This window comes from Carettochelys insculpta, chromosome 10 (assembly GCF_033958435.1).
Source record: "Carettochelys insculpta isolate YL-2023 chromosome 10, ASM3395843v1, whole genome shotgun sequence".
NCBI classification, from domain to species: Eukaryota; Metazoa; Chordata; order Testudines; family Carettochelyidae; genus Carettochelys; species Carettochelys insculpta.
This window is the reverse complement of record NC_134146.1, coordinates 35,988,233-35,999,975: the sequence shown is the minus strand read 5'-3', so window position 1 is coordinate 35,999,975 and position 11,743 is coordinate 35,988,233. Positions and strand designations below refer to the sequence as shown.

At 40.2% G+C, this 11,743-nt stretch overlaps 1 protein-coding gene across 2 annotated transcripts in view; it reads left to right on the top strand.

The window, feature by feature from the left end:
- Window positions 1-11,440, top strand: part of GOLIM4 (golgi integral membrane protein 4) — a 51,858-nt gene extending 40,418 nt beyond the window's left edge. For both annotated transcript variants that reach the window (XM_075003919.1, XM_075003917.1), the window contains 8 exons: window positions 117-461; window positions 2,230-2,468; window positions 3,130-3,209; window positions 3,961-4,079; window positions 5,341-5,508; window positions 6,531-6,599; window positions 8,306-8,386; window positions 9,325-11,440. In XM_075003919.1, the coding sequence (XP_074860020.1) occupies window positions 117-461; window positions 2,230-2,468; window positions 3,130-3,209; window positions 3,961-4,079; window positions 5,341-5,508; window positions 6,531-6,599; window positions 8,306-8,386; window positions 9,325-9,483 (1,260 nt within the window). In that variant the 3' untranslated portion in view covers window positions 9,484-11,440. The remainder of the gene's footprint in view (window positions 1-116; window positions 462-2,229; window positions 2,469-3,129; window positions 3,210-3,960; window positions 4,080-5,340; window positions 5,509-6,530; window positions 6,600-8,305; window positions 8,387-9,324) is intronic.
- Window positions 11,441-11,743: the final 303 nt, after the last annotated feature.

The following is an 11,743-nucleotide window of genomic DNA, read 5'->3' as shown; positions in this document are numbered from 1 at the left end:
TGTTTTCTTTTATGAACATTACAAAATGCTAAGCCTTTATGGAAGTTATGCAGAGGTTTTTATTGTGTCATGGACATCTTTGTAATGTCATGGAATTAATATTTCATTTCACCCAGGTACCCCAGAATGAGGGGAGTCCACGGGAAAGGGAAGAAATAAATTCCAAGAGGAGAGAGGATGGAGATGATCGTTTACATTTGGGAAGAAAAACACATGAAGGTCACTCTCACAAAGAACTGAATATTCAGCAGCAACAGGAAGCAGGAGAAGATGAAGAACAACACATGGACCAAGTTGAAGAGGAGCGTAGAAAGGAACTTGAAGAGGAGGAAATGGAGCAGGCAGGGCAACCTGAGCACTTGGTGGAAGAACAGGATCAAGCACCAGAGGAACATGAATGGAAAGAAGGGGAACAAAAAGGAGCAGCAGCCAATGTGCTGGATGATCACATTCACTCTGAGGTGCAGGATTCTCTTCTTGCCTTTAATTTACTGAACCACTCGTTTTAAAAATTGCCGTCCTTTCTGGCCTCTGTCAGCTGCAGTCCCTGCTTGGTATATGCAGTTGGTTGCAGGTGTAATTAGTATCGTTTGGATTTGAAGGCAGTTGAGCAGTAAGGCAGCATTTAAAACACAGCACTTAAATGGCTGGGACTCTAAGGCAATGGTTACACAAGCAAGTTTTGCTGACAACTGGTGGAATGTCCACACACAAAATGTGTTACATTGACAGTTTGTTGACAAAACTCAGCACTTTTGCCAGCAGTGTTTTGCCTCTCAGCCATGAAGTATAACGCTGCTGCGACAGATTATGTAGACAGTAAAGGTGTGTGGATGTTCTTGGGGGGCCTTCTCTGGACAGGCAGTGCATCTAGAACAATGGGCAGCTCTGTCTGCTTTACTTCTGGGTGCCTGTTTTGTTGAGAGAGTGGCTGAGCAGTCAGAGCAGAGTACGCTACTCTTCCAGTTGGCTTTTGTGGATGGCTGAACTCTGTGATCAGAAGTTTTGTCCAGAAATCGCTTCCAGCTGTGACTTCCATCAACAGAGTGCTGTAGTGTAACCATAGCCAAAGTGTATTTTTAGAGTTAAAGACAAGATTTAAGTGCTTTTTGATTTGGAGGTAAGTGTCTAAGTGACATTAATTCCACTTGCGAATAACTGTAGCTGCAAAAATTAGACAATGTCTAAAGTTTGGAGATTGTGGGAGGGGGATGTTTGCTTCTGAGGCTTGGGTGGGGCTCTCTTTGCAATTTGGTCATTGGTATTAGTCCAGTAAACACTCTTCATTCAAGTGTTTGCTAATATTTTGCCCAAGCATTTTAAAAAAGATGAGCATGCCTAGGGAGCAAAGGAGATTAATATACAGCAAGGGCAAGCTGTGAAGCTTTAAGTGGAAACAGTAAGATATGGAATTTTATATTCTGAGTCAAGTTTCAAGCAGAAAAAATAATTTATTAGTCTCATCCTTGTCCCTGTCTGCACTTATCCGTCCAATAAATTCATCATACTATTATGGAAGAACTTTGTCCAGACCAAAACAGCAGGGACATAGTAATATAGGAGACTATGATTTGGCTGCAATGACAAAAAATTGCACAATGGCTGTATTGTGGTAATGCTTTTAAGATGTGCCATTTACCTGACTCTGCTTGAGTAGCTCCGATGTATTTAGGGTATATTAAGTTTGACTCCATGATAACAAGGGTTACTCTTACAGATTGAACCTCTGTAATTTGGAATTTTCTCATCCAGCAACATCCATAATCTGGCGTGATTTTAGTTAGTTGGATGACCACTTATCATGGGTGTGGCTAAGTTTCTTATGATCCCATAAAGTTTGCTTGCAGCCACCAGTCCTGGCTCTCAGTGTTCTGTGTTTTTTAGTTCTAATTTACCCCTAAATGCCTTCTAAAACCCCAGTAAGCAGTGGAAGTGTTGGCGATGTGGTAGTGAGTACTGACCTCCCATGGTCCAGCATCAGTCAGGTCCCAAGGGTGCCGGATGAGAGGGGTTCTCAACCTGTATTTATACACTGTTCTCCATCTGATCTGCATATTGCCTGCATAGTTCCCCACTTCTCACAGCCATTCCTTTTTTGCCATGAGTGGTTTTTGCTTGTCTATTGCTGGTAGAAGTTCTGCCAAGAATGTCATTCCAATCGTGAAGGGAAGTATGTACCCAAGAATACAGGTTCATAAGTGTATATATTCAGATACGTTTTTCCCACAGGAAATTGTCACACAAAGTGTAACTAAAAGATACAAACTGGCCTATGAAGAACAGTTGGAACAGCAGCAACTGGCAGCCCAAAGAGTTGAGGAAGCCAAACGGCTAAGGGAACATCAGGAATCTCTACACCAGCAGAGGCTGAAAGGGCAATTATTGCGTCAGCAGCAGCTTCAGGAAAAGGAGCTTGCACTACAGAGACAGGCTGAACAAGGAGAAGAACAGTACAAAAACCAGCTAAGGTTAACAGTTGCCCTTACACGTGTGCTATGGTCTGCGCTCTCGGTTTCCTGGGATATGCCTACACACTGGTGTAAATCACAGTTCAAGGAGACATACCCGGCTAGCTGCCATCAAGCTAGTGCACTAAAAGTAGAGGGTAGTTGTTGAGGTGGGAGCAGTGAGAGAGGCTTACTGCCCCAAGTACATGCCAAGTGTCTTGGACATTTATACATTCTTTTACCTAGCACATTTATGTGGCTTGCTTTGTGCTACCTGATTATTGTTCACGCCAGCAGTGGCTACCTGTCAGCCGTGCTGTACAATGATAATTTTCAGCTTTTGAAATGTGAAGACCTTTATTACACAGCATTTTGAATACTAGACTCTGATTTCATTTCTTAGCCCTCCACATTTTCAGAGCACTGTACAGACACTAAATTGTGTCCTTGTAACAGCCTCCCAAATAAGAAAGTACTAAGCACCATTTTGGTAGTTTGGGAAACATGCAAAGGCTAATAAGGTATCCTACACAAAATTGTCATGTTCCACAATGTATATTTCCTTTTAAAATGCTAATGGAAAAACTTTAGCTAAAAGTAATGTTAACCTGGAAATCCTTTTTTAAAAAGTCACAACTGTCTCTGTGAAACTGAGACTGTATTTTTGCATATAATTGTTTAGCCAACAAGGTCATTATGAGAATATGGACCATGATATTGTACAAGGAGAAGAGGGTCAAGCTATCCATGAAGAGGATGGAGGTGAGACTGAATTCTTTTTTTCTTTTCACTGTCTTCAATGTCCAGTTGTCTCATCCCTTCAGAAATAAGTACAGGTTGAACTTCTCTAGTCCAGCACATTCTTGTCCAGCAACATCTGTAATCCAGCATGATTTTAATAGTTTAATGTGCAGTTAATTAGCTGTAATTTACCCCAAATGTCTTCTAAGAGCCCAGTAAGCAGTGGAACCATTTGGTATTGCTGCTAGATAATATTGACATCCTTTAGTCCAGCAAATTCTCTTGTTTGGCACCAGTCAAGTCCTGAGTGTGCCAGACTGAAGAGGTTCAACCTGTGTATCTGTTTTGGATAAAAATAAGAGCATACTGTATTTTGTTTACAATTAAAATCAGAGACTTTAAGGTTGATTTGGTTTTTTTTTTGTGTGTGTGTGTGGCTATATTGCCTAAGATATGGGTGTAATTATGATAACATGCAGAGAAAAGGAAGAATGGGCTTGTAATGAAGGCACTAGACAGGCCTGAAGAGATTTGGATTCAGTTCTGGGCTCTGCAGCAAAACTCCAATGTGAATTTGGGCAAATCACTTAATTTTTCTGTATCTCAGTTTCCCATCATTAAAATGAAGACAGTATGCTTCTGTCTTGTTTATTTGTATCTTAAGCTCTTCAGGTCACAGACTACTAGGCATAGCTACCATAATGGTGTTGTTTTCTAAGTTGGGGACTCCAGGAGCTACTATAATACTCATACTAATAATTAATTTTGTCAGTGTATGAAAGGGACAATCAGCATCAAGATGAAGCTGAAGAAGTGGAAGATCAGATTAATGCAAATGAGCAGCAAGAACCAGAGCATCAAACAGAGAATCAGCAGCCGGACGAGCCAGCGGTAAGACAAATCTGGCTGTTGAAATAAGATCCTGTACACAATTAAAATTCTTCATTTAATTATATTTGTTTTGTTATAAATTAGCAGGGTCTTCATTGTTGAAAGATAGCATCAGGCCTACCAGTGGGCTAAGAAAGCAGGCAAAGGGGGCAACTGTCCTGGAACCCAGAGATTCAAAAAGGGCCTGTGGCTGCTGCAACCTTACATTACTGCCAGAGAGCTGCCATGGCATGGTCTGGAAAATGCTGAGTGCTAGCTGCCCCCTGCCCTGCCCCTTCCACCCATGACTGTGCCCCTTCCTAAGCATGGCATCAGCCCCCTACCCTTCTTGCCCAGGGGCCTGACAAGTCTGTCACCCTCTATCCCATTCACCTCCCCCTGCCCTGTAGACAGAATGCCTTCAACATGCCAGATCGATGCTTCTGGTGCAATCCTGCATGAGGATTTTGACACTTTTGGGACTTGCTCCGGGAATACTCAGATACAAAAGAAATAAACGCACATTTTATCGGCTTTCTGGGACAGCAGATGCCACTTAGGGAGGTGCGGAGAATCCAGTTCTATATTATATAGTTGGTTCAGTTCTGTGATCTTGCATGCTTTCATTTCTGTTTAGTAGACTAGATTGTGTGACATATTTAAAGTGAAGGATATTTATTAGCCTAGAGATGTTACCAATCTTTTGGTAGCTGAGGTATTTAATCTACAGGTTGATAATGGATAATGAATGTAAAAGAAGGAAGAGCATTTATTGAATAGCAAAGATTGAGGAGATTTCAGGCATTTTCTCCTTTTAGTAATTGATACAAGTGTGGGTCAGATCAGTATACAGCCATGTAGTACAGAGAACAACTTTTGTGAGTTACATGGAGTCAGGCCCAATCAGAGTTTGACACTTAACTCTGCTGACCTGTCTTTGCTGCCTTAACAGAGCTGTGCATTATCGCTTGCTGTAACATCAGTAACCGAAAACCTTGCACTATCCTCTGTGAAATGAGTTGGTACGCTCAGTCTAGTTTCTAGTAGACAGATGTGCACATCACAGTTGTATCCTTATTCAGAGCTGACGTACTTACTTCCAGTGCTGCAAATCTGCCACTTTTCATAACCACTAAGGTTTTGATTAAGTGCCCACTGAAGCCAATTCAAAAACTCCTGTTGGCTTCAGTGGGCACTGGATTAGCCCTGAAGTAACTATTAATATAACAACTGGATTTGCTGAGACAAATGTGTCTCTGATACACCCTTGTAAAAATTGCAGAAGGCAGTTATGGAAGATGTTAACCCAGCCGATGATCCTAACAATCAGGGAGAGGATGAGTTTGAAGAAGCTGAACAGGAGAGAGAAGAGAATCTACCAGACGAGACTGAGCAGCACAAACAAAATAATCACAAGCAGGAGAATCCTGAGATGGAAGAACATTTAGTGGTGAGCAGATAAAAGGAAACATTTGTAGCTCTCCTACAATTGTGTGTACATATTTACAGCTAGGTTGAGAATGGGTGTGCTAAAGATGCTGTGCGAGGAAGAACGGTAACAAATGTTCAAACTTTGTTACCAAGAGACCGAACTTTGTTGGTTTGTTTGATTTAATGGTCATTTTTTATACTATATGCAGCACACACAGGTAAAACTACAGAACTGTTTGACTTTGTCTCTAACCCTCCTCATTCCACTGCCAGGCTCAATGCCTGGTTTTGCTACCATCACATGTCACCTTGTACACTGCATGAACAACTTCCCATTCGAGTTTTCCAAGCCACTGTCCTGTCTTTTACTCATATACTTCATGAAAAGCTTTTCTGTGATGTCAGAATAATCAGCCTGGTATTTTTTTTTCTCCTCTGTGTTTTCCATTCTATCCTACCTCTTGTATTTGCCACTAGACCAGGGGCCGGATCTGGTCTTCCAGGGTTAATCCCCAGCAGATCCCAGCTCTATATTTACCTGCACCGGCGTCGAGTGATTGTAGCTCTCGTTACTTGCAGATTGCTGTTTGTGGCCAATCAGAGCAACGGGAAGCAGTGTCCCAGTCTGCTCCACAGATTGCCCACAAATGATGATGTGCAGCCTACGAGAACTGCAATCATCTGATACCTGTGAAGGCGCAGTTAAATATAGCAGCGACAGCATGCGAGGGACTAACCCTGGCAGGCCACTGCTTTGTTATTGCCCATCACTGTATTAGACTGTGAACTTCTTATGGCAGGCAGGGAGTCTAATTGTTTGTATGTTTTTAGTAGTCTGACTTGTGTTGTGCCATGATTTCATTATAAACAGTCTGCTGTCTTTTATTTTAATTTAAATTAATGTAAAGGAGGTAACCAGTCTAATGTTAATGATGTTCTACAAATTTTGTGCATTAATATGTTGGAATATAGCAGATTTTAGTTGCAGCAAGTAGCTCTAACAATCTGCATTACTAGCACGTTTCCATTCTGTTTCTGAAGATGGCAGGAAATCCTGACCAGCAAGAAGATAATGTGGATGAACAGTACCAAGAAGAGGGAGAGGAGGAGGTAATAAAGAGCATAAAGTACATGTGGAATTCAGGTGGTAGAACAACAAATCTCAGTTCACTTTGACTGTCAGTGAGTTTTATAAAATTTAAAAAGTGTCTTTTTTCTGACTTCATAAAAGATGGGAAGTATTCATCACTTCTCCCTTGCCGTTGATGTAACACTTCAATTGTAATTTTTTCCTTCAAGTACTTATGCTGATGTACAGGAGTCCATTAATTTCATGTTTAATTTTTAGCTTAATTATGTAGTTACTGAAACGATTAAGCCAATGACAAGTTAGGAAAAAGAGACACAATCCTCTAGCTTCGGATGAGCAAATTTTTTTATGTCGGGCCCCACTTTTTACTCCTGTAATTAGCAGGTCCTCCCCGCAACAGCCCCAGAAGTGACATGTTGTACTCCCTCACATGGAAGTGGGTCAGGGCACAGCGGTGCCCATTTTTCTGAGGCCCTTGGGCACCAGAGCTAGCAACTAATCTGCTATTGACTCTCCTATTCCTAGTGATAGTCTTTGTTCCAGCAAGTGCGTCCAAGTATATGACCAAAGTAGAGTAAGGAACTTCATATTTCTGCTTCTTATGAATTTTCCTGTAGACACTCGTAAAACATTTCAGTACTGGCAAGCCGCTGGTAGAAACAGTTTTTGTTTTTTTTTTAAAAAGGACTAATTTTTACCACACCCTCTTTATGCTACTGTAGCAACAAAAAAATCTGTAAATTATATTTTCTTATAATTTAAGATCTATTTACATAGCTGGAGTGGTGTAAAAGGGCCTTCATGGGAACCTGAGTTGAGTCCAAGCCTTTTCACTATGCCCAAGCAGTCAGAAACTAAGACACATTGAAATATTGTTAAAAATAGAATCTTCAGCTTTCCTGCGACTAGAGTATCCAGTTAAAAATCATGTCACTTGATCCTATAGCTATTCCATTAACTAACCCCTGTAAAAAAATGATGATAGGAATCATGTGGGCAAGACTGGGGTAAAATAAACCTGCGCATGGAGGCGGACACATGACTTCCACTGACATCAACTGATGGTATACAGCTAAACCATTGTGAACTACGGGTATATCTATACTATCAGGAAGATAGACCTGGTCAGGGTTGATCTTCCAGATTCAATTTCATGCGCCTGGTAGAGATGCACAAAACTGGACTACCTGGGATCAGCAGTCGACCCCGTACTCCTCAATATTTTGAGGAATAAGGGAGGCCTCCTGTCGACCTTCCTCTGTGTAGATGGCCAGGTAAGTCAATTGCAGATAAGTTAATTCTAGCTATGCAATTGCTGTAACTAGAATTACGTATCTGCAATCGACTTAACTCCCCAGTGGAGACCAAACCCAAGAATTCACTCCAAAGGGGTATAGAATTCAGTGTCCTAGCTCTGCAGTGAGCAGTCTGTTGTGAAACTTGTGAGTTTTTGCATAGTATCTGGTATTCAAGCACTGTCAGTAAGAACTAGGAATATATTGGTCAGCCAGAAAAAAGTAAGTTGCTTTGTGTTTGTTTAATAAACAAAAGTTAATGCTCAAATGATCTCAGAGATGCGTTTCACAGATTAAGATACACAGGATTTAAGACAATGGGATTACTCACATGTTGACTCTGAGGTTCTGTTTTGCTAGGATCATATTTGCCATTGGCTCATTTTAAAGGAAACCAGAAATTTGCAGAGATGTCTGGTTGTGCCTTTTAGGTCCAGGAAGATTTGACTGAAGAGAAGAAAAAGGAATTAGAACACAATGCTGAAGAGCCGTATGGTGAAAATGATGAAAATGTAGGTACAATAAAAAGCAGGTTGAGATATCATGAACAACGCTACAGTCGTAGGCATCACACAATAAAGAGCGTAGCTCACTTCTAAGCACAACTCTCAGACTCTGTCTTAACTTCTTCCTGCCACACGTCACTCTGTGTTCCTAGCAAAAATCCTTTCAACTGGGAGAGTCTCCAGCTCTAGCATCTACAATTCTTTTACCAACTCTCCCAGGTTCAGATGAAACCACTCCATTTTCACCTGCCTTCACCTATATAAATGATCTTAAATTTTGCTCCGACCCTCCCACACACACATCAGAGCTGCAAATTTTATTCTGTGGCCTCCAAAACACACAGCCCAGAAGCTCTCCCTGAATCGGTAGTGCGTCGTGCAGTGTGCTTTTCTGTTGTTTATGAGGGTTATGGGATTATGTAAGTTTTACATTATAATCGCCTTTAATAATGTGACTCTCTGAAGGTATCATCCTGCTGCTGTGAACTCAGTGGAACTTTTGACATGAACTGCCACAGGATCAGATTGCAGAGGATGAAATTTTCATCCCCACTGCAGCCTCTGTGGCATAATACAGGCCTATGAAAAACCCCAGAACTAGATATGGGATAGTTCCCATGGCAAAAGAATTCTATAGGACAGCTTCAGGCTGCTTTATGTAGACCACTTTGCAAGCATTCAACATAGGCCAGCCTCTACCCCATTCATTATCTCTACCAAGATTTTGGCTTATGACAAATCAGCCTCCAGCACATCTGGGAATTAGGTGGCTTAAAGCAACCTTTGCCCTCACTTCCTCTGAACTGTAACTTCTATCCTACACCAGAATTTTACCCTAACTCAGTCGTTTTCTGGGATGTGCTGTAATCACCATAGAATATGTATTTTTAAGTTTTATGGGTAGATATACTTTCACTGAATCCTTCCATTTTGTTTTGTTCCAGGCTGATGGAAAACACAATGAAGGTGCAGACCATGAGCAAGGAATTCAAGAAGAAAACAACCCAAAAGAAGGTCATGAAGAAAATTATGAGGAAGAGGAAGAGGAGGAGGATGAAGGTGGTGCCATTGCAGCAAAAGCCCATAGAAGAGGGGAAATGTAACTGTTTTGTTTCATGGGCCATGTTCAACACAAGATTCTTGCTTGAAATGAACTTTTTTTCTAAGGATATTTAATTACAATAATTCAAAGTTTGTCTCCCCCCCTTTTTTTTTAACTTTTCTATTAGGTGCTTTCATACATATACGTGAATATTGCTATTTTGATATTCTGAATTAGCATCTCTTTTATATTAAGAACACAAGGACAGACAATGGAATGGATCTTATTTTCATAATACTGGTAGGCTGTGTCTACACTAGCAAGTTCTTTTGAAAGTTTTTCGAAAGAAGGGGGCTCTTTCGAAAGATCCTGCAGAGCGTCTACACACGTGTTCTTTCGACTGTAAGTCAAAAGAGTGAGGTGCTCCTTTCAAAAGTGCCCTTCCATTCCTGTTTCAGGAAGAGTTCCTTCTTTCGAAAGAAAACACGTATAGATGCTCTTCAGGGCCTTTCTTTCAAAAGAGCACCCCTCATGCTATCTGATTTTTTTTTTTGATCCCTGGCCCATTCTTTCAAAAGCGTGGGAGTTGTGTGGATGCTCTCTTGCGAAAGAGCAGATCACTCTTTTGATCTGCTTTTGTGTATGTGGATGCACTCTTTCAAAAGAAGTTCTTTCGGAAGACATGTTTCGGAAAGGCTCCTTGCAAAAGATATCTGTAGTGTAGACATACCGGAATGTTTTAAAAAAGCATTTTTCATATAAATTTTAACTTTCATATTGCCCGAGTTTGGGGGAGAAAAGCATTTAGTCTGAACTGTAACTTATATGGGAAGTGCTCTCGTGCCTGAAACTATTCAACCGTGGTCCTCAAAGGGTTTCATAGCCTTCAATGAGTCATGTGTGAGTAAGGGCTAGCAGAATTATACACTAAAGCCCCGATCCTGAAATTCTTTTGTTCTTAACTTTTAGGCACGTCTCATTTGCTTTAATGGGACTATCCGCATGCCTGCAAGTAAGCATGTGCATAAGTATTTGAAGGATCAGGTCTCAGTGTGTAGATGCAATACAACTTTAAAACATGAATGCTATACATACTTTAAGACTACAAAGCTGTTAGCTGCTTATGTACAATTGTTAGAAACGTGTGTCAGGGTGCTTCAGATACAGAAAACACTGATAATAAAAGATGGTCTGCAGGTAAAGTAAATGTAGAATGCCTGGGGAGTTGGCTACATACTGTGACATAGATGCATATCCGAATAGTCTTATCAGTTGAAAATATATACAGCACAAGAATGATGAACATTTACAGAAGGAATATACTGTTGTACTCAGCTGGTGAATAACAAAGCAATGACAAAACTGTAAGCACTAGTAGGTTAATATTCAGTATGCAAGTCCAACAACTAATGTAATTGAGGTGCATGAAAATATACAATATTTGTACTGTTATACGCCTTTGTTTAATTTAAAGGGGTTAGGCTATAATCTAATCATTGTGGTACTCTTGAATTAACCCCGAAGAATGGAAATCTGGATTTCCAAGGCTATGTCCCATTTCTGGAAATGAGGCATACCATAGCTACAACCATGAAGGTGATAATATATAAAGGAAAGTGTGTTTCACTTTACTTTTTTAATGATACATAACTAATAATGTTTAGTTTAACTTTTTAATATAAATGTAATTTAAATCATTTTCTACTAACTCAACTATACTTTTTAAGATGGTTTTACTAGTTCTAATTTTTGAAGTGTTCTCTCTCTCTCTCTCTCTCTATATATATATTACATTTCATAGGAATATTTTGGTTAACGTGTATTTTTGGATTTTCCCATTACCATATTTACATTATGTATAAAAATACCTTTTTATGTAATACTGTAAAATGTATGATATGTACATAATCTTCAGAATACAATTATTTTGATAAATTGGTCTGAGTTTTTTATGTCACTGTTACAGAATTTAATTATTTGAGACTTTATAAAGGTTGCCTGCAGTCAATAAAACTGGAATGTGGGTTACCAGTGTTTTTCCAGTGTGGCATTTATTGTTCATTTTTCTACATGTCCATTCTACTTTTTATGAGAATGTTTTCATGGAGGTGGTGACGGTGAAGAGGGAACTGCCACAATCTACAGCAGCGGTGGGATTTTCTAAAGCACTGTGTGATGGCTTTGTTTAGTTTCCATTGAAGTCAGTGGTAAAGCTCCCATTGAACTCAATCAGAACAGAGTTTGGCCAACACAGAGCTCTTCAAAAATTCCACTGCATTTCTCCACATTGTTGTAAAACATTGACTGATTAAGATGTTGGG